We start from the raw sequence: 23476 nt of genomic DNA on the forward strand, positions 1-23476 counted from the left end.
AATACCTGTTAGACTACATGGCAAGTGCAGCTATAGGCCTTCGAATACAGGTCATACACAAACACATTATAAGCCTTGTTATAATACAATATAAAGGGTTATACATGCTTATAACAAGTTATAAAGAATTATACCTGGATGCTTTAAGTAAAGTGTTACTGAAAGGAATTAAATCAAACCCAAAGTATGGAAAAAATAATACTGTTCCTGTGCTTGTGTAGGTGTAAGTCAGTGATTTGAAAGCAAATTCCTAGTAGGTATCCACTATATGCTTTCACCTATCATGTATCCTTAGATCAGAGCAGATGAGCGAGAGGATGCGAAGAAAGGAAGCCTTTATAGACTATTGAGACGCATCATAGGAGGAAACATAACAGGTTAGTGGGTGGTCCACCAGCTGATCTTGATCTGTACCAACTGACGGGCTGTGGCCTCACTGATGTGTAACCTGGCCTTCTCAACCTTCCAATTCAATTCAATGTGTGTATTATAATAGCACCTAAACGGTCATGTAACAGGCAAACAAAGCCACTGGCAAAGCTACCTGAGAGCTCGAGGCCAAGACTCGAAACAACAGCTAAAGCGTCCTATAACAAAGGTTTCTATGACAGTAAGTACACAAACTACTCTTTGATCCGTCAGGGGGAATGTAATTGGTGACTGGCTTGGTTCCAGATAATTTTTCGTGCAACATTAAGAGTTGGCTACACAGCACAAACAGATCTGGGAACAGGCTAGACTGAAGAGGTCTCATGTTGGGGCTTCCCTCTCGAGCCAGCCGTCATTCCAGGGACTGATTTAGGACCAGTTCGGGGCTTCCCTTCCCTTGCTGGAGCCCCAAGCCGTGACAAAAGGCACTTCAGGAACGCATGAGATTAGTTGTTAGATTAATTTGTATTTTAAGAATACTGACTAAAGGATTTCACCCCAAATACAGTATAAATGTGTGAACTGTGTTAGAATTATAATGTATTGTCAACCTACTAACAGAGGGGGGCGGGACTAAACATTCCAGGATGAAGGGGACTGAGAAAATGGGTTACAGGGGGCCTCCTAGAGGTGGGTGGAGCAGGGTGCCTTGGTGTGGAAGGAGTATAAAACAGTATGTATGTGTTTTGGGCGCCAGAGCTCTCCATGAATAAAGATACAGATAATCCTTGTGGGTTGTGGACCTTGAATCATTGATGATTCAAGGTCCAGGTAGCTAAGCGGCAGGTAGCTTAGTGGTTAAGAGCGTTGTGCCAGTAACCGAAAGGTCTCTGGTTCTAATCCCCGAGCCGGCTAGGTGAAAAATCTGTCGATGTGCCCTTGAGCAAGGCACTTAACCCTAATTGCTCCTGTAAGTCGCTCTGGATAAGAGCGTCTGCTAAATGACTTAAATGTAAATGTAAAAATGATTAAAACCAGAGCCTTACAACCTCTGGTAATGATTCAAGCTTAGGTTGAATTAGAGATAGAAATTCTCGTAACATTAGTGTGATAATCTGGTTATATAAATTGATTAGATGTCCAGAGGTGAATAGAGAATCAACTCCAAAGGGGCCTGGTGTTGATTCACAAAGAAAACCTTGGAGAGAGGGGACCATTTGGGACCACTTGCTATGATGTCAGCGACTGCTTATTGGGTGGGGGAACCAGCCAATTGTTACTGACTATTATCTGGTATTTGACTTTGATGGACAGAACCTTTAATTTATGTTAAATGAAGCTTAAGGGCATTGCATGATGTTGTTTCTCTGTTTATTATTATGACATATGATCATTCACAGGCTGGCTTTAGTAATTCCATACTTAAGATTTAGCTAGTTTGTGGATATTAACTAAAGAAAGAATTGCAAATGTTGCTTTTATTGTTCATATATGTGTAGATGTGTATCTTCAGTTTATCCAAGGACAATATTATTTTCACAGGCTGGCAGGATGTATCTGTGTATATATTAAATCAACTCTTCATTTTATCAACTGAAAATAAACTGAAACAAAATAAACTGAAATATTCTGAAAACCTAAATTGCCCAAACATGGCCAGGTGGAGAGCTTCCACCCCAAGTCCAGCTCCCTAATCCTAACAGCCAGAGTAACATAGAACACCATCGAGCAGTAATACCCGACAACTATGATGGATCTCTTATCTCCCATCTACTCCGTGGGTAATCCTACGATGGTGGTTTTCAGTCATGTAATAGTCAGAGGGTCTCCTGACCAATTGGTGTCTGCAGGCGCGCGGCCAGGGCTAGGGAGATGCGTCGTAGCGCCCCCTGGTGCTGGGGGAACTCCTGCTGGACGCGGTGCAGGATGGTGGCCACAGTGTGCAGACGCTCCTCCTGACGCTGCAACGCAGGCTCCAAGGCTTCGCCGGTGGACAGGGCGCTGTAGCGCCCCTCACGCACCGCTTGGAGCTGCTTGGCCCGGCCCTGGAGGGAGACCAGACGGGCCAGGTTCTAGAGGGAGGGAGAGAGAGGAGAGATGAAGGAGACGGGAGAGCGGGGGAGGGAGGAGAGAGAGAGAGAGAAAGGGAGGATAGAGAGAGAGAAAGAACCAGACCGAGGAAGGAAAAGAAGGATGGATAAGGGATTTAAAAAGACAAGACATGAGATGAAAAGAGATATTCAAATAGCTATGCACAGTGAAAACCACCTCTCAACTATGGATACCAATAAATTGGGCAGGAATAATGTTGAGTGAATGGGTCTACATCACATACCCTCTCCTTGGTGTCCTGCAGACAGTGGAAGTCTGAGGTGAGGACAGTTCTGGCGCTGTGGAGCTCTCCCAGCTGCAGCTGTTTGTCCCTCAGACTGCTGCTCAGACAGGCCTGGCCCTGCTGCAGCTCCCTGAGTACCCCATCACACTCCTCCGCTTGCTGTTAGGGTGGGGAGACACACACAACATAGACACACATATTAAGCATATACGTACTGTACATACGCACACCCACCAACACACCAACCGACCCACCCACTTCTCACCGACTCACCCACCCACCGACCCACCCACTTCCATACACCCACACCCCCCACCTTCTGTGTGTCCAGTATGTTCCGGCGCAGGCCCTGCAGGATGCCGTGGAAGTCGGTGTGTGTGGGCTGCTTGCGGTTGGTGCGTGCCTGAGCCTCACTGCGCATCACGATAGTCTCCCTACGAGCCACCACTCCCTCCATCTCCCTCAGTAGGCGCTCCTGCTGCTTCATCAGCTGACTGTAGCGCACCTGTAGGGACACACTCACATGGATACTTGATTCTTGCCTCCAGTACAGGGCATTGATTCATTACCCAGTAAAAGCATTGGAGGGGGTGAAACAGGTGTATGAGTGTGTGAGGTGTCCTGCCTATTCCATCTATTCCACATTTAGTGCGCGAAGGAATCGAATCAAACTTTATTTGTATAGGCAGCAACACAATGTTGTAGTGTGCTATATGGGGACATAGTGTATCAGTCTGCAGTAGGAGGGACTAAGTAGTGCACTATGTGAAAAATGGTGTGATGTGAGATTTGCTCTTGGTTTCTCCAGTGTGTGAGATGTTACCTCCATGCGGTGGATCTCAGCCCTCATGGTGCGGATGTCTCCCTGGCCCACCTCAGAGTCCACAGCCGACCTGGTCTCTCTCACTAGCTGGCTCTTCTTCTCCCACAGCATGATCTGACGCCTGAAACCCACACACACACAAATAAACATGGGTGAAATAAACAAACACACACACACACATAACACAAACATGTGAGGCACACACAAACGTACACTCGAATGAGGTACAAGACACAGACAGACAGATAGACAGAGGCTCATGTTTCTAAACCGACTACTTGCTACTGTTTGACTCACTCTGACTCCACCAGACTGTTGAACAGCCTGTCCTTCTCCTCCTGGATCCTCTCTAGCTTCATCTGCATCTCAATGGAGTCTCTCTCTGCCTCCTACACACACAACATTACAGAAATACACTGTTATACATGAAGTACAATGGTGTGGAGGCATTTCTATATCTATATCATATTTAAGTCTATATACAGTATGTCTAGCATACTGCCCTTCAATTTGGTCAAAAGTCTTTGATCTGTTGTAATGGCCAGGTATTATCTGATTAATGTGGTATTTAGTTTCCAGACACAAGAACAAGCCTGTTGATCAGAATATATTATGGAGTATCAGAAATTACTGTCTGTCTAGACAGGAAAATACTTTTGTAGTTTAAATAATTACTTAGTTAGTATACTAGGCAGTGGTTTAGGACTGAAACAGACATATTAGTATTTGTATGTGTACGTATTTGAACACCCCCCCCCCCCCCCCCCCTCCTCAGTCTCACCTTGAGTCTGTGCAGGAAGTCAGTCTCCATGAGGACGTTGCCCTGCTCCAGGGCCTGGCGGAGATGCCTGTTCTCACTCAGCAGGGAGTTGAGCTTCAACATGTCCGCCATCAGCTCCTTCATGTGTCTCTCCAGCTCGGCCTGCTCACGCTGCTCCTGTTGTATCTCAGCTGGACGGGAGGCAGCGGAGAGGTGGGGAGACCAAGGGTTAGGGTGTGTGTGTTGGGGACGGGAGTGTCTGTGTTAGGGTAGGGTCACAAAGACCCACTATAGATTTAGTCTCTGTGACCAAGACTGCACATCTTCCAACCCTGAACCATATGTCTGCCTGAACCTAACAAAAATCCAAAGGTCAGTTTATGCACAACTCAGATCCGGCACCCTCCCTCTAGAGACTAGTAGATTTAACAGAGTGCCTGAAGAGGAGAGAATTTGCCTTCTGTGTGATCTTGGGGAAATCGCAAACGAAATCCATTTTGTGTTTTATTGTGCTCTGTATGACGATCTGAGACATTTATTTTTATTTTTTAAATGACTTAGAAAGTATTCTGGTTACAGGACGAGCAGAGGCTTGCATTTCTGTTTCAGACAGGGTGTGTTTGAGATTGCTCAGTTCGTTCACAATGCCTGGAGGAGAAGGAGAAATGTACTGTTTGTGTAGTGTGGCTAGATGGTAGCTGTCCTTGCCATGATTATTTTATGCGCATAATTTGTAAAATGTTATTTTATTCTGTAGTGTCTTGTAAGCCCATGTGGGCTGGGCACCGGTAGGTGTATGACACTTAAATAAATCATATCTATCTCTATATCCACTGAGTGTGTGTTGTAGTCATGGTGCGGATGGAGAGTTGTGTCTGTAGTGTGAGCAGCGCGGTGCTCTGGGCCGTTTCTCCTGGGTCAGTGTGTGTTTACATACTCTCGGTGCGGACTTTCCTCTGCTGTAGGATGGTGAATTGGGTCTGCAGTGTGAGCAGGGCGGCGCTCCGGGCCTGTTTCTCTTGTGTCAGTCTCACTAGTTCCCCCTGCTGCCGCAGCCAGAGCTGCTGCTCCTCCTTGATCTCTCCTCCCACCCCCTCCAGCTGTTTGGTCAGAGTACTGGCCCGGATCTCCAACGGGCCCAGGTCCTCGTGCTGTTGACGTAAGTAGGGATGTGATCAAGACAACATAGAAAATCAGGAACCTTTTGAAACGTTTCAAATCGATACTAGCTCCAGTCTTATTGTAGAGGATGGTGCTCTCGTAGACATAGAATATCATTTTAGTTCTGTAGGTGGTATCTATTTTAGATTCAGTACCTTCAGTCCTTTATTCTTAGACAGAACTTACACTGGTCAGTGCTCGGTTGTAAGTTAACTCTCACCCCAGTGCTGGCGATGAGCTGCTCGATCTTCTTGTTGTAAACGTTGATGGTGGCCTGCTTGCGCTCGATGACGGTGACATGCTTGGTGATCCTGGCCTCGCTGGCGCTGAGCAGTTGGTTGCGGCGGCTCATCTCCGTCTCCAGCGAGGCGAGGGTGCGAGCCAGACCCTCCAGACGCAGGGTGACGTTACTTCTCTCCAGCGTCACCGCTGCCATTTCGTTCTCTAGGCAGGACAGCTGGGCCTCCTGGTATGGTGAAGAGAGAGGGAGGGACACTCACACACAGAGGAGATACATTGCACTAACAAAGTTTCATATGTAGCATTGTGGTTGGTGTGGTTATCAATTTACCCTTTCATTTTTTTTGTCTACACAGGTTATTGAAAAACTAGCTCAAGTTATACCAATGTTCATCTTAAATAACAACCAGATTAAACTCCTTCTGTGCTGTAATTCTACAAAGTCTCCCATTCCTAACACATCTCCACAATAAAATTGTTTTTGTAATGGTATGAATTACTTGAAAACTCCCGAAATAAACTTGATGGAAAAAAAGTACGCCGATCAACGCTCACCTTCTCCCTCTTGTGGGCGGCCATCTTGTCGGTGAGGCGTCGGGAGTACTTGGTGGCCTTGTCGTGGGTGAGATGCTCCTGCATCTTGGACATGATGCGGTCCTCCAGCTCGATGCGCCGCACCCACTCCTTCTCCATCTGCTTCCTCAGGGAGGACACCTCCATCTGGCGCACCCCACACTCCTGGAGAGAGGGAGGAGAGAGGGGAGGGGGGAGATGGGAGGGAGCGGGACAGGACAGGGATTAGAAGTGTTTCATCGTACTATCATCCACGTATATGAGTCATGACAACAACAATACAACATTCCAGTCACTTCATATTGAGCGGATAATGCATTCAGAGGAGCCTGCATAGGGAAAGAACAGAAGATACACCAAGAACAAACTTGAGAAAAAAATATAAGAAACAAACCACAATGGAAGCAAGTCTTTTGACTTCATTGTTTTAATCCTCAATGATTCATTTCAATGTGGGTATTGTTGATTCCACTTGGCTAAAGCAACCTATTCAAATGTGTAAAATAAAACCAATTCATTAATTAACTCACTGTGTTGACGCGTTGCAGTGTCTGCTCGGTCTCCTGCAGTATCCTCATGTAGATGCTGTACTGGGCCTTCAGCGCCTCCTGCTGGCTGTGGCTCTGGGAGATCAGCTTCTTGGAGGTGGCGCTGTCCAGCTGGGTCCTGTTCAGTAGTACTGTCAGCAGCTCATTACGCTCCTCCTCCCGCGTGATGGACTTCTTGAAGCCCTCGATTTCGGTGTCTAAAGAGCGGACCTGGTGGGTGGCCGTGCTGGACGGAGGGAGGGAGGGAGGGAGGGAGGGAGGGAGGGAGGGAGGGAGGGAGGGAGGGAGGGAGGGAGGGGGAGATTGATAGACGTGTACATGGTGGCATCCCACAGGTGTACAGCATGTCAAGTCTCAAGGAGAAAGTTTGACCAGAGCAGACCAGCAGCACTGATGCACAGCAAATACAAATTGTATTGTAAATAGACATTGGACACTGGCCAATGGACATCTAGCCAAAAGTAGTGCATTATAGATGGAATATGGTTGCCATTTCAAGTCTATCCAGTGTGTATTCTCTGCCACCGTAGAGCGTCTAGCATGGCAGTGTAGGCCTCGTCTCGTCATGCCCACCAGGCTGCTGTTCTACACTGTGTGGTGAGGTGTGTGTGTGTCACAGGCGGCTGGTGGCATCTTAATTGGGGAGGACGGGCTCATAGTAATGGCTGGAACGGTATAAATGGAATGGTAACCAACACATCAAACACATGGTTCCCATGTGTTTGATACCATTCCATTCACTCCATTCCAGCCATTAATATGAGCCGTCCTCCCCTCAGCAGCCTCCTGTGGTGTGTCGACTCTACACAGTGCTAGGAGTTTAAGTGTCCTCACCGTAGAGCCTCCAGCATGGCGGTGTAGGCGTCATCTCGTCTCCTCATGCCCACCAGGCTGCTGTTCCACTGCTGCAGCAGTTGCTTCCTCTCCATCACCAAAGAGTCCATCTCCATCTGGGCCTGCATCGAGAGACACACAGGCAAAATTCACACCATTCACCACCATTCCCCATTCCTTCTGTGTGTACAGCTTTTGACTCAGCCTAAGCAGTAACACATTTAGGATTAAAACATTAGTTGAATCAGGTGTGCTACTGCTTGGCTGGAGCAAAAGCCTACACCCACCCTGGAGTGGACAGTAGTGTACCTCAGAGAGGGCCTCCTTGGCTGCCTGGGTCTCCTCAGACTGGGCGATGGTCTGGACTTCATACAGAGCTATCTGCTCCGTCAGCCGTTCCATGTGTTTGGTCAACCGCTCCACATACAAGTCCTGAGATAGAGGGGGGGAGGTAGAGAGAGATAGGGGTGGTAGAGAGAAAGAGAGAGAGGGAGGTAGGGAGAGAGAGAGAGGGGGGTAGGAGGGGTAGAGAGAGAGAGGGGTGGAAGAGAGAGAGAGAGAGAGGGGGTTAGAGAGAGAGAGAGAGAGAGAGAGAGAGAGGGGTAGGGGGGGGGTAGAGCGAGAGGGATGGTAGAGAGAAAGAGAGAGAGGGGGTTAGAAAGAGAGAGAGGGTCATATTAGCAATCACCTGTAATACACTGCCTGAGAAGACACAGCCAAAGAAATAAGAATAATTCGAAATTCTATTTCTAGACCCTTAGCAACTGGTCCAGGTCCAGTTTTGCGATTTGGCTCAGAACGGTTAACATTAGATATAACATGCCATTCGGCTGATTTTGAATCAGTTGTAAAAGAAGGAAGGCGTGTGTCCTGACCTGTTTGTGTTTCTGCTCCTCTGCCTGGGTCTTCTCGGAGTGGGCCTTGCGCGAGGCGTTTTTCATGGCTGTGATGTCAGAGCGCAGGTCGGCGTTAACCTCCTGGATGTAGAACAGACGCAGTGCCAGGTTCTCTACCTCACTCTGCAGCTGGGACACTGAGGGAGGAGGTGATAGAAGTAGTTAGGGACAGGAGTTTTTCCTGACTATGTCACCTGACCAGGAAAACCTTTAGGTGATAGTTATGGGCTATTATAACTAGGCTAGGGCCCTGATTTTTTCCTTGATTAGGTTAAGAAAAACTCCTGGCCCAAGCCATAGTACAGATATAGGATCTTAATTTGACCTATATTGTCACAGCAAAATAATCCTGCAGCAACAGGATTTTAACGTTTAGTCCATAACGTTGCTTGATCGGTGGTTAAGCTATTAGCTGGCCAAAAGTAGGCTACTTGAAAAGTGCAATACTGTTGGTGTTAGTGTAGGTTTTCAGTGAATGTATGTAAATCACAAAGCTCATCTGCATTTCCTGTGGTGCACAAAAATTCTCAGCAACAAAAGCGTGATCAAATTAAGATCCTACATCTGTAACACAGGGACAACAGCCTATGTTCACAGAAACTTGTGCTTATGACTGTTGATGATTCAATGTGTCTATGTTTCTTGAACAGTTGGATAGTATCTATACAAGTCAGTGAGTGCTATCACCACAGAATTTAAAAGAAGGCATACTAACTGTATATCTCTATGGGTCTCACCGTGTGACCTCTGCTTGCCGGCCTGGCTGGCTGTGGTGCGGTACTGGCTTCGGACCCCCTCCAGCTGATCCTGGGCCTGTCTGCGCTGGGCGGCCGCCTGTGTGTTGGTCTCGTGACGGTCCTCCAGACAGGCCTGGAGTCTGGCCAGCTCCTGCTGTATGCCGTACAGCTCCACACCCAGCTCCTCTCGGTGGTCGCTCTCAGACCTCTCTATAGCCATCTAGGGAGATGGGTGGAGGAATGGAGGGAAAGAAAGCATAGGTTGGGGTCAGAATTGCATAGGACAAATGCCTTAGAAATGCACTGCAAGGCCTGTGGATGTTTTTTTTAATGTTATAACAATAGTGATTAATCCTTGTAAATCAATTGTTGTTGCTTATAGATAATTTCTAGTTGCAGATTATCTTATTGTGTGTTTTGAAATGAAAGCACAGGGTCATGTTTCGAGATTGAGCCAAAACAAGTCAATGGCGCCCTCTCCTGGGAAAAGAGTGCCTTCAAAAAGGGGACCCATAAATGGTATGAGTCATTCTGCATGTATACTGTAACGTGGATGTCCATGTTGATTTGATTGTAAACCATTGTAAAGGATGAAGAGTCTTTGCTTCAGAAGAAGAGACCTACTGCACCTTCTCTCTCAGCTCCAAGTTGAGTCTCTCCAGTTGCTTATGGAGGTGGCTCTTCAGTGCAGTCTGGAACCTTTTCATCAGTGGCTGCAGGCAGATTGGAAAAACCATACTAAGACGTTCATCTGATAGGCATAACAGGGTTTAAACCTTAAGGTATTTAAAACAATGTTAGCAGTGATGTTAAGCAGGAAAACTGCTTACGTGTTCAGGGTCCAGTACAATTAGCTCATCTCCACCGTCGTCTTCCTCCGCCCTGCGTAACTCGTCCCCATCGCTGTCAGAGAGGGGGACTGAGAGGTGCAATGAGGGGTGAGGAGGCAAGGGCATCGTTCCGTTATCTGGAACCCAAAAAACAATGTTTCATGATCAATCCTCAACAGATACCGTGCTTGACAAGTCAGAGCTCAACTCAATTTCAAAGGTGATAGAAATCAGTTACATTTCTCCCACCATTGTTCTACCCCTCCCTCTTATTGAAACCCTGCTGACCGGAGTTGCTGGCTGCGCCTGTACCATTGTCTCCTGACTGGGACACTGGGTCATCAGCCCCCGCCTCAGCCTGCTCTCTGTCTGACTGCTCTGCTGATCCACCCTGCATGGAGGATAGACAGGAGGACACTCAGGAAGTCACTTTTTGATCCTTAGAGATATATAATATAATACTTATAATAAAGTGTTATATTTAATTCTGTGCATTGACCATTGCCTAAATCATGTCTAAATCGTATTTTGGAAATAATGTCATGATTTTCTATGTTTAAAAATAAAATGCTGATGATACAATATCATGAGACTCGCAAATCCTAACTTGAGAAACGTGTGAAAAGACGTATCCTGTACTGTAGAGTAGTGTCTTTCCCAAACCTGTAGCACAGTAACCCCAGAGTCCTCTGCTGCCTCGTCAGCATCACCTGGCTGTTCATCGTACTTCTCCTCCTCCTGTGGCGGGGTTCCCCTCCTCTCCTCTTCCCCTCCTCCCTCACTTTCTCCACCCTCCATTGGACGCGGTGGGGACCAAGATGGTTGACTCTGTCAGCACTAAAAGAAGGTTGCCTTTGTGACACCCAAGTCACAACAACATTGGATTGCATTGCAGTCATGTAGACAGGTAGCCTAGTGGTTAAGCACTTTGGTGCCAGTAACTGAAAGGTTGCTTGTTTGAATCCCCCAGCTGACTAGGTGAAAAATCAGTTGATGTGCCCTTGAGCAAGGCACTTAACCCTATTTGCTCTGGATAAGAGTGTCTGCTAAATGACGTCAATGTCACCTGCTCTTTTCCTTACCTGCTTCTTGAGTTATTAAGGAGTTGTCTCTTCAGAACTGAAAGAAAGGTCAGAGAATGAAAATATTGTATTGAAGCAATATTGCAAATGTAAAAGTTGGCTGAGAAAAGCCTTCTGTCATCACCTGGGAAGACATGGCAGAGTAGACACAAATATTTCAATGTTCACTAACGTTATGAAGTTGAAGACATAATCATTCAGTAGGCCCTCATACATTTGCTTCAAAATGAAATAAGATAGGTACCTATGATGGCATGCTGCTATCCACTTGTCTTGAAATTAGCGTGCTTATTCGTTAATATGCTATTATCGCTAGCTAGAAAAGTTAGCTGTCAAATGTAAAATTAGCTAACAGTTTAAAATACCAATGTTTTAAATGTTCTCGAATGCATAAGTTACTAAACCTTACGGTTGCTTTATCACCTCTTCAGCAACATCAAATAATCCTGTAGCTAGTAGTACGAAATTTAATTTGCAAACTAAAAACAGCTACTCACCTCCGTTTGTCAGCCAGTCAGGCGTTGCTAGGAAACGATAAACTTCCGTGAAGGATAAGGGGGTAGAGCCTAGTCATTGGATAGAGCCGCCCCTCATGTATATTCATGTTTATTGAAATGTATAGACTATTCAAGCTTTGCAGTACATGGATTTTCAGAGATGAATGAATTTGAACATTTTAAATATTGATGCATGGCATGTGAGTGTGGCAGTTAAAATAACTTCAGTATAAGACAAAAAATAGGTTCATTAAAAAAATCTTTATTTCAATCAAGAGCGAATAATTACAAAGCAATCTGATCTTTTTAAATAATTTGTACCACAATACCATTGCAATTCATAGTCGTACAAAATCGATAACATAAAAGAACAAAGCCTGCTAAATCAACATTTGTAAAAATAAAAAGGCATTACTAACTGTAGGCCCCGTGTAGCTCAGTTGGTAGAGCATGGCGTTTGCAACGCCAGGGTTGTGGGTTCGTTTCCCACGGGGGGCCAGTATAAAAAAACAAAAAAACTGTATGCACTAACTGTAAGTCGCTCTGGAAAAGAGCGTCTGCTAAATGACTAAAATGTAACATTTTAGAGAACTTCCTTTAGGGAAACCTTGGCTCTCCCAACTAAGAGACTTCCAGCCAAGCAGTTGACATGGATGAGGCTCAACAAATTTGGCCTTAAAAAGCTAAACAATCCATCCATTTCCAGAATCATCAAACTCTTATTATATAAATCTGATGTGATATTGATGTCCTCATTCTGTCATTGTACATTGTACTTCAGAAAAGCAGACAAAGCTTTACAAAACATTCTAATTCCAACCTGGGACTAGGCCTACATTCAGGTCTATAATTATTGGCACCCTTGATAAAAATGAGAAAAAATACTGTATAAAATATATAATACAATACTGAGCTATATTGTATACTCCAAAAAAATGGGGAAATTCTATTATTTTATACTAATACAATTGCTCAGAGAATGAGATTTTTATTGAGAAGTATTTTTAAAATAATAATAATTTAAAAAAGATAAGGGTCAAAATTATTGGCACACCTGTTTTCAATACTCTTAGCACGCTCCCTTTAACCTTAACAAGGATCTGGAAAGATTCTGTATGGATGAATGGTCCAAGATCCCTCTCACTGTGTCCTCCAATCTTTTCTTTTCTTTAAAGGCTCAGTGTCGTTATCCTCACAAAGGTACGGTGCTGGAGTACTGAAAACAGGGGTGGCAATAACTTTGACACCCATCTTTTTGAGAATTGTTTTATGACTTTTTAAACTAAAATCTCTTTCTCTGAGCAATTGTGTGAATATACAATAATAGGATTTAACAATTTTTTTTTTTTTTTTTAGTCTTTTTTTCTCATCTTTATTAAGGGTTCCTATAACAATATTACCAACTGAATAATCGTTAAAACTAAACTAATTAGAAGTAGTAGGAAAGTGAAAACAAGATATTCCTTCATCAATGACATTCTACAATAGTGCTTTAGTGTCCTGACAAATAAAAGGAACGAATGGCAACACAAATAGGAATTCATGTAAATAAATCCAATGCTAATACTGTGCATTTAAAACTTAACTGCAAAATTAAGAAAACATAACAGTACAGTATAGAAGGTGATTCAGACTTAAATAGTGATGATTTTTGAGACTACAATTATGTTTGAGTTAACAGTTTATTTTCCAAGTATTAATGATGGTTTTGGCAAAGGGCACACTACATATATCATCATTTAGTTTAACTCTATCAAGTGTCCTTTAGCACGTCTGGCAAGGGGGCTCATTTCCAAGCATTGGCAACTGTTGATGGCCATTTGAAAATACATACAACAACAAAAAAAGATATACCACTTCCTACATAATTTGAAAGAATAAATGAAAACCTGTGTGGTGCAGAGTACCACAGGAATAGTCTCAACATGTGCCATGGGTATTGTACATGCTAGAGAGAGCATAACACAATAGGACTGCAAATATGCAATACATGCCTGTAGATACTATTGCATTAATAGTGTTTACAAGGAAAAAATAAATCAAAACTTCAGTTTTAGTTGTGCAATACTTGGCATACCCCAATCAACATAATCCATGTGATTGGTTAGGAATAGTTTCCATACAACAAACAATAAAACAGTCCAACAATATGTCAATATAGCCATACATACATTCAACAAAAGTTAGGCCCCTTATATACACCTTTTCAGACATACATTTATATATCATATATCTTTACAAGATTATACATATACTATTATTTCTCATTGCTCACCTCCATGTCCTTAGTTAGCAAGGAACTTGCATAGGCATTAGTGAATTAAAGACACGTGTTGCCTACGTAATGACGCATTGTTTTCCAGAGAACGATGAGGGGAGGGGCTTCATATAGCTGCTTCCATATAGATATGGACAGTGATACTTTGCATATAAAGAGGTGTTGTGTACAGTTAAGAGGGGAATATGTAGAACTTTCCCCATTACCACTGATACAGGGTCAGACATTTTCTCATCCCCAAAATGGTTAGGATTTGGGGTGGGGTAATCTGATTCTAGACCTGTGGTAAAGGGGAACTTCTACCTCGAGCAGTAAGAGCTGTGGGGTCACAGCACAAGTGTATATACTGTTAGTGTTCACCTGATCACAGATAGTGAGCATTAGGGCACAAAGCATAGGATGCATTTGATGCCTCATGATATGGCAAATAATACATGTGACATTGTCAAAAGTATGCACTCTAGCTTTTAGTGTCAGGCTTCACACACACATGCACACTCTCTTGCAGACACACCTGTACAATAACAAAAGTATAATCTAGCGGTGTCATGTCTCATTCAACCATTTCTTTTCACTTTAAATCTCTTCTCTTGATTTGGGTCCCCAAACAAAAGTTGTTTCCCATCTAGGACGTAAGGTGAACGGTGAATGCGATATAATGATGTGTTCATAGGACACTGTGTAACCTTATAACTGCTCCACTTATACCACTAGCCTCTAACCTGCCCCTGTCAAAGGTTGTATCACTGTTACATTTGTGCCATTCTGAGAAAAATCTAATTTTCTAAGTCTGTTCATCCTACACAGATTACAAAACAGAGCAGCAAGTGAGAGATTTTATTTTTCGTGTTTCTCCTTTCTGGTTGGTTGACTGACCTCTGTCTCATTCCATCAGTGAGCTTGTTAAAGGTCAAAGTTCATCTGATGACTGATGAAGTCATCCTGTTCTGCCAGTGACAAAAAATACCCTTGGGTATGGAGCTATTGGAATGTCAATGTGGCAACAGAAGTATTTTTGTATGTCCTTATACACCAATAGGCCTTATACTACTACAAGGCCCCCTGGCTCCAATTCTAATTTCACACATTTCAGGCAAATACTGTAAGCAATCCTTCATATGCCGATAGTGGCGCCCCCCTCTGCTTCGGAGGGCTCCGTTTCCCTCTGGGTCGTATCGGCTGTGGAGGTGGAGGGCGTTCCAAAAGAGCGGGGGTCCATGGCAGAGTGCATGATGGTCAGCCACAGGTCGTCCATGTTTGGCATGACAAAGATTTTCTACGTCGGAGAGAAGATGGGAGAGATTCAGAGGTGTTACATTTGGATGTAGTATGCTGACATACAGTTTGGACAAAGTACGGTATTACGCACACACAGGCATGCACACACACATACCTGAAACTCCTGGTCCAGTTTCTTCTCGATCCAGTCGGTGACGTGGGCCAGTGTGACCTCTCTCTCTCCCAGTTTGGGACGAGCCTTCAGCTCCAGGTGGGGTGGGCTCCTGAAGCCATACCTGCAGCACACCAATTCACAACAGAGTGAACAAACACACTAGGTGAAACACCAGAGTGTAGATTTAAACTATAACAGATCATGCAGCACTGAGCCATTTGTTATTGTACAGTGTGGGCAAGTTAATGGTAAAGGTTACTCAGAATAATAAGGCACACAAAATGTCAGTTTTCCAGGGATGTGATCAGTCACAAGCAGAGGGCACAAGTGCATTGCAGAACACCAAAAACTAATGCACAACAGTATGCCAACAAGTGTTTGATCAGCACCCCTATAATATTATATTAAAGTGTATTTATGTATTGGGATGGTAGGAATGTGTTGGGGTGTAGCATATCCTGTTGGTGGGCGGAGTTATGAGGTATAACTATATGAAGCTGTTTAGAACATACCATATCCTGTCAGTGGGTGGGGGTGGGATGTTGACGGCCAGCGTGCCTCTGAGCTCCTGTACCTCCACGGTGAGCAGCAGGGGCGTGTTGGACACCTCCTCCATCTTCTTCTTGATGAACTCCGTCTCGGTGGCCTTCTGGAAGTACTTGGACTTGGCGATCTTGTCCACGAAGCGCATGATCTTACTGGGCTGGCGGCCCCCCGTGTATCTAATGGAGAGGAGAGATTTAGGGGTTGAATCCTAAGTACTTTTCGTTGCGCAAATCTACCTTCATTTACGTAAAAGTCTGAATTACGTGAAGGTCTGCATTAAGTTAAAGTCTGGATTACGTGAAAGTAGTACAGAAAGGTACTTTAAAAGGTAAACAAGGTAAATAATCAGGGTAAAAGTAAATAGACACTGTAATTAGTCTCACCCCTCTGCTCCAGGGACTTCATTGGTGACCTCTGAAGTATCCTCTTCGTCTGAGGACCCCGCACTGGATGACTCCTCATCACTGTCAGCTAGGCAGTATGTCCGTGGTCTGTACCTGGCACACACACAGACGATTCAGTATGGATTCGTCCCCATTGTTTTCAGAGGGATCGGTGACTCTCAGAACTACAATGCCTTTGTTCATATGAGGAAACAAGTGTTTTTCAGTGTTATCTAGACCCTTTGAAGTCTCACCGAGTTCCCACACAATTCATTGGCAGGCACGCACCCACCCACCCACACGATTGAGCAGTGTTTTCCACAAGTATATAGAGTAGTCAGCCAAATAGAAAAAAATTGCCAGGCAGGCCCCCCCGATTTTCTAAGTAAGAGAACATTAAACCTTTGAGATTAAAGTCTTATTTACAGTTTTACTGCAAGATATCAATTGCCACAATTATGTTTGTTCTTCAAATTGTGTATTTTATTAAAACAGAAAAATGAAGTAAATAGCCCACATTATCTAGAAAAATTAATTAAATGTTTTGTTTTTAGAGGTTTCTGTTCTTCCCATTTTTTTCAGGTTTTCACTTTCAAATTCACAATTTAATAGAAAAACAACAAATGTGAATGTTCTAAGTCCACAAGAATGCTTAAACCACATCAGGAGACCACTTGAGGTCTGGAAGAAAATCATGAGAAATTTTGATTTTTGGGTGTAGTTACCTTTTAATTCAAAGTGCACAGCAAACAAGAGGCTGTTGGTTTAGCAGTGTTTTTGTCGTGTGATGCTAGACTTTGCAAAACAAATATCCACTGGATTTATAAAAATAATGATATAATTTTGCCAGGTAAGCATAGGGTACTTTATAGTTAACATTTAACTGAGAAGGTTGTTGGGAAAGCTTTTCCATCTACTAGAAGACTGTTCATTAGCATAATCGCTAATGGCTTCCACAAAGTGGTAGACCCGCACACATACAGAGGGGCATTTTCGTTGCATCTTCAGAAAGTTGCATTGATGCATTCTGGTCATGTCTTATGATAAACTTGGCCAAATTAATTCAATTTCAATACATTTCGTTTTTTTTATATTGTTGAAGTCCGTTTTAATGCCTGCATTTCGTGAGGGCCCTAATTATCATATTTGGACCAGAATGAGGTTCTCCACTACCCATTGTTCCTGCAATTTTAATTCACCATCTTCATCGAATGTTTTCTTAATTTATCTGCATGTAAGCGCCAAAAAGCCTATGAAAATTAGGGAGCCAAATGAACGACTCTCTCACTCATTCGGTAGGCTACACTGACTGACGAGAGTCACTCACTTTAGCGTCACTGTCTGGCAAGCCCCGAAATCATAGGAAAGGAAACCCTTTGGTTTACTTGTCCCGATGCGATACCATGGACATATAACCACGTTGCATGATTTAAGAATGGCAAAGGGATATAGAGATCGACTTTATTCAGTCAGTTCGACACCTTTGATAAACTAGTAAACACTTGCTGTTCAGTTATCAATCAATGCACAGTAAATAGCCTACAATGCGCCACGACTCCGCGTGGCTGGCTATGTGAAACACGCAAAATAAAATCCATGAATGTGTCAGCAATTAAAATAGGCTAAATCGTGGATTTCGACTCATTGTTAACACTTACATTACATAGGACATGCAAATTCACGAGCATCACTCTCTCTACCTGCTCCTTATAAAGAAATTCGACTGCAACCAGAGATCTGTATATAATGACGAGATGCTCATGTCTCCGCCCTAACAATGGGAGTCGTTGTCCCAAACAAGGGAAGACAGGCGACAAGCCTATGTCCAAAATAAGCCCATAGAAACGCATTGGGCCTATTTTGGAAAGAGTTTGGTGAGAGTGAAACCTCTCGCTTCGCCTCTTCCTCTCTGTTGCGTTTCCCTGTCATCGCTCGCTTTGTGACTGACAGGCGCCTATCCTATCAATAGATGTTTAGAAGATGCATATCATTCATTCTAGCGGGAGAGGGCTCCACGGAATAGCGAATTGAAACTTTTAAATGAAAAGTAACCTTGTTAATATGAAGTGGAAAATATAGCCGCCAGCTGAAAATGAGTCTGTAACTGGCTGATTATCCGACAGCATCAGCCAGGCGCAAATGGAAAACACTGATTGAGTATGGATTGATGCATCCTCTTGAGAGCCCCTTTGTTTAAGAGTTCACATGAAGAAACACACACACAATCTGAACACTGACAAAATGAACCCATTCACAATGTCAGTTAGATGGGATGGAAGCTATATGTAATGAAATGACCAAAAAAACAGATTGAAATGGAATGAAAATGGGAACGAGAGAAGGCCCCAGAGAAACTCAGCACTCACCAGGTGAATAACATATCCATGTAAGGGTACGTCCAGGAACAGAAGGAAGGAAAGAAAGAGAAAAGGTAGCGTGCAGAGAAGACAAGTTAAAAGCTAACTGTAGCTAACCCCTGATCCTGTGGAAAGCTAATTCTCTCATTATCATGTGTTCAGAGGAGGAAAACATTGTAAACCTTTGTAACAGCGTAAACCTTTAACAGTTGTTTCAGGAAAACCTAAATGTCAGTGCAAATTTGTCAACAAAGCAGCGTTTCATAAGGTTAATATCCCACTGGATAGTGAAGAGAAAGTCTCATACTTCCCATACACTGAGTAGGCTACACAAATGTTTACTGTGGGAAACTCCACCCTGTGCAACAACCCTTGAGAGCAATTATGTTCATTAAATGTTTCAAAGTTAAAATACTGTTAACCCTACACCGTAACCCTATAATTAACATTTACAATCAGAGTAGGTCACACACCAGTCAGTGTTGTGTTTAGTGAGGACCGTTCCTTCCCCTTACCCATCCTTGCTGATGTCTCTGATGCGCAGGCCGTCTCCGTCCTTCCCCAGTCTGATCAGGTTCATCTTGGTCTCCAGGGTCATCAGGAAGGAGCCGCTGTACGAAATCTCCAAGTCAAACCACAGACCTGGGGGAGAGAGCGCGACAGACAAACGTAGGTTAGTGTGAGTGTGTGTGTATGGCAGGGGATGACAAGTTTGTGTGCGTGCGTGTCCGTGTGTGTAGTTGAAATTACACATTTCAGTGTGTGTTTGGAAGAATCACAACGGAGTGGAGGAACACACATCAGATGATCATTTTGACAAACCAAACTACTTGACCCAGCTTTGAACAGTAACCTACCACCATTGACTGTAGCATGAAGACAAATACCAGTGCTGAATAGCAGCGCTTCAGGTAAAGTAAAGTAATTGGAAACTACAGTAAGTGATTAACTTTCCAGATCTGCAGAGCCTAAAAGTTGAGTGGATCTGGCTAAAGGTTCTCAGTCTGTGGCGAATGCTCCAGGTCACTAGCCTTCAGTCTGCCATTCACTTCCCCTCCCTCCCTCGCCCAGTCTTCCTCGCTCCCCTGCCGCTTCCCCTCCCCCTAGCATCTCGGACCCCCACGTTCATCCCCCTCTCAAATCTCCCTCCCTCTCTTTCCCTCCATCTATCTCTTATTGCCTGACAGTTGAAGAGAACCGAATTGAGGGATACAGAAAGAGAGAAAGAGGGAGAGATCACAGGACCCTTTGAACAGAGGGGAAACAGTTGGACACCGTGCGATACCCCTCATAGGGCTTGTTTGATGTCAGCGGGACGCTGCTCGCTGCATAAACATGGTTCTCTTCCGAAAGCCCCAGCCCTGCTAATCTGGGTTAGAGAAATCCCCTATCAAGGCCCCGGCCCAAAGCCCCCCTCGCATGGGGCAGGCCTGTGTTCTCCGACAGGGGGCCCATTACACAGCAGCACAGTACGTGAATACACACTAGCACGTACAGGGTAACACACACACACACACACACACACACACACACACACACACACACATCATGGAACTGTACTTTGGGAGAGTGCTACTTTACACCACTAGGGTGCACTCCTGGGTTGATAGATGATGCAGGGGTGTGTGAGAGCGAGATAGAGCGAGAGTGAGACAGAGAGCGAGAGAAAGCCAGAGCGAGAGAACATACACTTTCTCTGAGCAACACAGTAAGACTTCCCACTAACAAACCACTTGTACACCTCCCACAGCAGGAATGATGGGAATTCTAGCCGGCTTGATTAGACAGTCAATCAATAGACGACACACAGACACATACAGTGCATTCGGAAATTATTCAGACCTGTTCACTTTTTCCACATTTTATTATTACAGCCTTACTCTAAAATTGATTAAATTAATTTAGTTCCTCATCAATCTACACTCAATAACCCATAAAGACAAAGTGAAAACAGAAATACCTTATTTACATAAGAATTCAGACCCTTTGCTATGAGACTCGAAATTGAGCTCAGGTGCATCCTCTTTCCATTGATCATCCTTGAGATGTTTCTACAACTTGATTGGAGTCCACCTGTGGTAAATTCAATTGATTGGACATGATTTGGAAAGGCACACACCTGTCTATATAAGGTCCCACAGTTGACAGCGCATGTCAGATCAAAAACCAAGCCATGAGGTCGAAGGAATTGTCCGTAGAGCTCAGAGACAGGATTGTGTCGAGGCACAGATCTGGGGGAAGGGTACCAAAAAATGTCAGCAGCATTGAAGGTCCCCAAGAACACAGTGGCCTCAATCATTCTTAAATGGAAGAAGTTTGGAACCACCAAGACCCTTCCTAGAGCTGGCCGCCCGGCCAAACTGAGCAATCGGGGGAGAAGGGCCTTGGTCAGGGAGGTGACCAAGAACCCGATGGTCACTCTGACAGAGCTCCAGAGTGCTTCTGTGGAGATGGGAGAACCTTCCAGAAGGACAACCATCTCTGCAGCACTCCATCAATCAGGCCTTTATGGTAGAGTGGCCAGAAGGAAGCCACTCCTTAGTAAAAGGCACATGACAGCCCGCTTGGAGTTTGCCAAAAGGCACCTAAAGGACTCTCAGACCATGAGAAACAAGATTCTCTGGTCTGATGAAACCAAGATTGAACTCTTTGGCCTGAATGCCAAGCCTCAAGTCTGGAGGAAACCAGGCACCGCTCATCACCTGGTCAATACCATCCCTACGGTGATGCATGGTGGTGACAGCATCATGCTGTGGGGATGTTTTTCAGTGGTAGGGACTGGGAGACTAGTCAGGATCGAGGGAAAGATGAACGGAGCAAAGTAGAGAGATCCTTGATGAAAACCTGCTCCAGAGCGCTCAGGACCTCAGACTGGGGCGAAGGTTCAACTTCCAACAGGTCAACGACCCTAAGCACACAGCCAAGACAATGCAGGAGTAGCTTCAGGACAAGTCTCTGAATGTCCTTGAGTGGCCCAGCCAGAGCCCGGACTTGAACCCGATCTAACATCTCTGGAGAGACTTGAAAATAGCTGTGCAGCGACGCTCCCTATCAAACCTGACAGAGCTTGAGAGGATCTGCATAGAAGAATGGGAGAAATACCCAAGAACACTTGAGGCTGTAATCGCTGCCAAAGGTGCGTCAACAAAGTACTGAGTAAAGGGTCTGAATATTTATGTAAAATGTAATATTTCCATTTATATACACAACCAGTCAAACGTTTTTTCTATTTTTTTACATTGTAGAATAATAATGAAGACATCAAAACTATGAAATAATACATATGGAATCATGTTTGTTTTTTACACAAATCAAAATATATTTTATATTTCAGATTCTTCAAATAGACACCCTTTGCCTTGATGACAGCTTTGCACACTCTTGGCATTCTCTCAACCACCTCCATGAGGTAGTCACCTGGAATGCATTTAAATTAACAGGTGTGCCTTGTTAAAAGTAAATTTGTGGAATTTCTTAATGCGTTTGAGCCAATCAGTTGTGTTGTGACAAGGTAGGGGGGGTATACAGAAGATCGCCCTATTTGGTAAAAGACCAAGTCCATATTATGGCAAGAACAGCTCAAATAAGCAAAGAGAAACGGCAGTCCATTACTTTAAGACATGAAGGTCAGTCAATACGGGAAATTTCAAGAACTTTTAATGTTTCTTCAAGTGCAGTCGCAAAATCCATCAAGCGCTATGATGAAACTGGCTCTCATGAGGATCGCCACAGGAATGGAAAACCCAGAGTTACCTCTGCTGTAGAGGATAAGTTCATTAGAGTTACCAGCCTCAGAAATTGCAGCCCAAATAAATGCTTCAGAGTTCAAGTCACAGACACATCTCAACATCAACTGTTCAGAGGGGACTGTGTGAAATCAGGCCTTCATGGTCAAATTGCTGCAAAGAAACCACTACTAAAGGACACCAATAATAAGAAGAGACCTGCTTGGGCCAAGAAACACGAGCAATGGACATTAGACCGGTGGAAATGTGTCCTTTGTTCTGGAGACCAAATTGGAGATTTTTGGTTCCAACCGCGTGTCTTTGTGAGACGCGGTGTGGGTGAACGGATGATCTCCGCATGTGTATTTCCCACCGTAAAGCATGGAGGAGGTGGTGTTATGGTGTGAGGGTGCTTTGCTGGTGACACTGTCTGTGATTTATTTAGAATTCAAGGCACACTTAACCAGCATGGCTACCACAGCATTCTGCAGTGATACGCCATCCCATCTGGTTTGGGCTTAGTGGGACTATCATTTGTTTTTCAAAAGGACAATGACCCAACACCTCCAGGCTGTGTAAGGGCTATTTTACCAAGAAGGAGAGTGGTGGAGTGCTGCATCAGATGATCTGGCCTCCACAATCCCCCGACCTCAACCCAATTGAGATGGTTTGGGATGAGTCGGATGGCAGAGTGAAGGAAAAGCAGCCAACAAGTGCTCAGCATATATGGGAACTCCTTCAAGACTGTTGGAAAAGCATTCCAGGTGAAGCTGGTTGAGAGAATGCCAAGAGTGTGCAAAGCTGTCATCAAGGCAAAGGGTGGCTATTTGAAGAATCTCAAATATATTTTGATTTGTTTAACCCTTTTTTGGTTACTACATGATTCCATATGTGTTATTTCATAGTGTTGGTCTTCACTATTATTCTACAATGTAGAAAATAGTAAAAATAAAGAAAAACCCTTGAATGAGTAGGTGTCCAAACTTTTGACTGGTAATGTGTGTGTGTGTATATACATATATATATATATATATATATATACATATATATATACATATATATATATATATACACACACACACACACACACACACACACATACATACATA

General features: G+C 44.1%; 2 protein-coding genes across 5 annotated transcripts in view; both read right to left on the reverse strand.

Annotated features, from left to right (window-relative positions):
* Positions 1 to 1723: 1723 nt before the first annotated feature.
* On the reverse strand, positions 1724 to 10904 carry ccdc40 (coiled-coil domain 40 molecular ruler complex subunit; the record flags this gene model as incomplete). The annotated part of the gene is made up of 18 exons (XM_084157084.1): positions 1724 to 2441; positions 2705 to 2863; positions 3021 to 3209; positions 3528 to 3648; positions 3825 to 3916; positions 4309 to 4478; positions 5225 to 5438; positions 5669 to 5914; positions 6244 to 6426; positions 6792 to 7035; positions 7644 to 7765; positions 7953 to 8075; positions 8519 to 8676; positions 9277 to 9496; positions 9906 to 9989; positions 10107 to 10243; positions 10395 to 10497; positions 10761 to 10904. 18 exons carry the CDS (start codon positions 10902 to 10904, stop codon positions 2187 to 2189), a joined length of 2964 nt encoding a protein of 987 aa, XP_084013210.1. The 3' UTR covers positions 1724 to 2186.
* Positions 10905 to 11927: 1023 nt separating this feature from the next.
* Positions 11928 to 23476, reverse strand: part of LOC311113512 (testis-expressed protein 2-like) — a 60748-nt gene continuing 49199 nt past the window's right edge. For 3 of the 4 annotated variants that reach the window (XM_084156746.1, XM_084156745.1, XM_084156747.1), the window contains 5 exons: positions 19158 to 19284; positions 16286 to 16399; positions 15869 to 16078; positions 15357 to 15477; positions 11928 to 15239 (listed from right to left, as the gene is read on the reverse strand). In XM_084156746.1, coding sequence (XP_084012872.1) covers positions 15078 to 15239; positions 15357 to 15477; positions 15869 to 16078; positions 16286 to 16399; positions 19158 to 19284 — 734 coding nt within the window. In that variant the 3' untranslated portion in view covers positions 11928 to 15077. The remainder of the gene's footprint in view (positions 15240 to 15356; positions 15478 to 15868; positions 16079 to 16285; positions 16400 to 19157; positions 19285 to 23476) is intronic. The other variant, XM_084156748.1, reaches the window with a different exon arrangement.

The sequence above is a fragment of the Coregonus lavaretus genome (genome assembly GCF_964263955.1).
Source record: "Coregonus lavaretus genome assembly, chromosome: 40".
NCBI lineage: Eukaryota > Metazoa > Chordata > Actinopteri > Salmoniformes > Salmonidae > Coregonus > Coregonus lavaretus.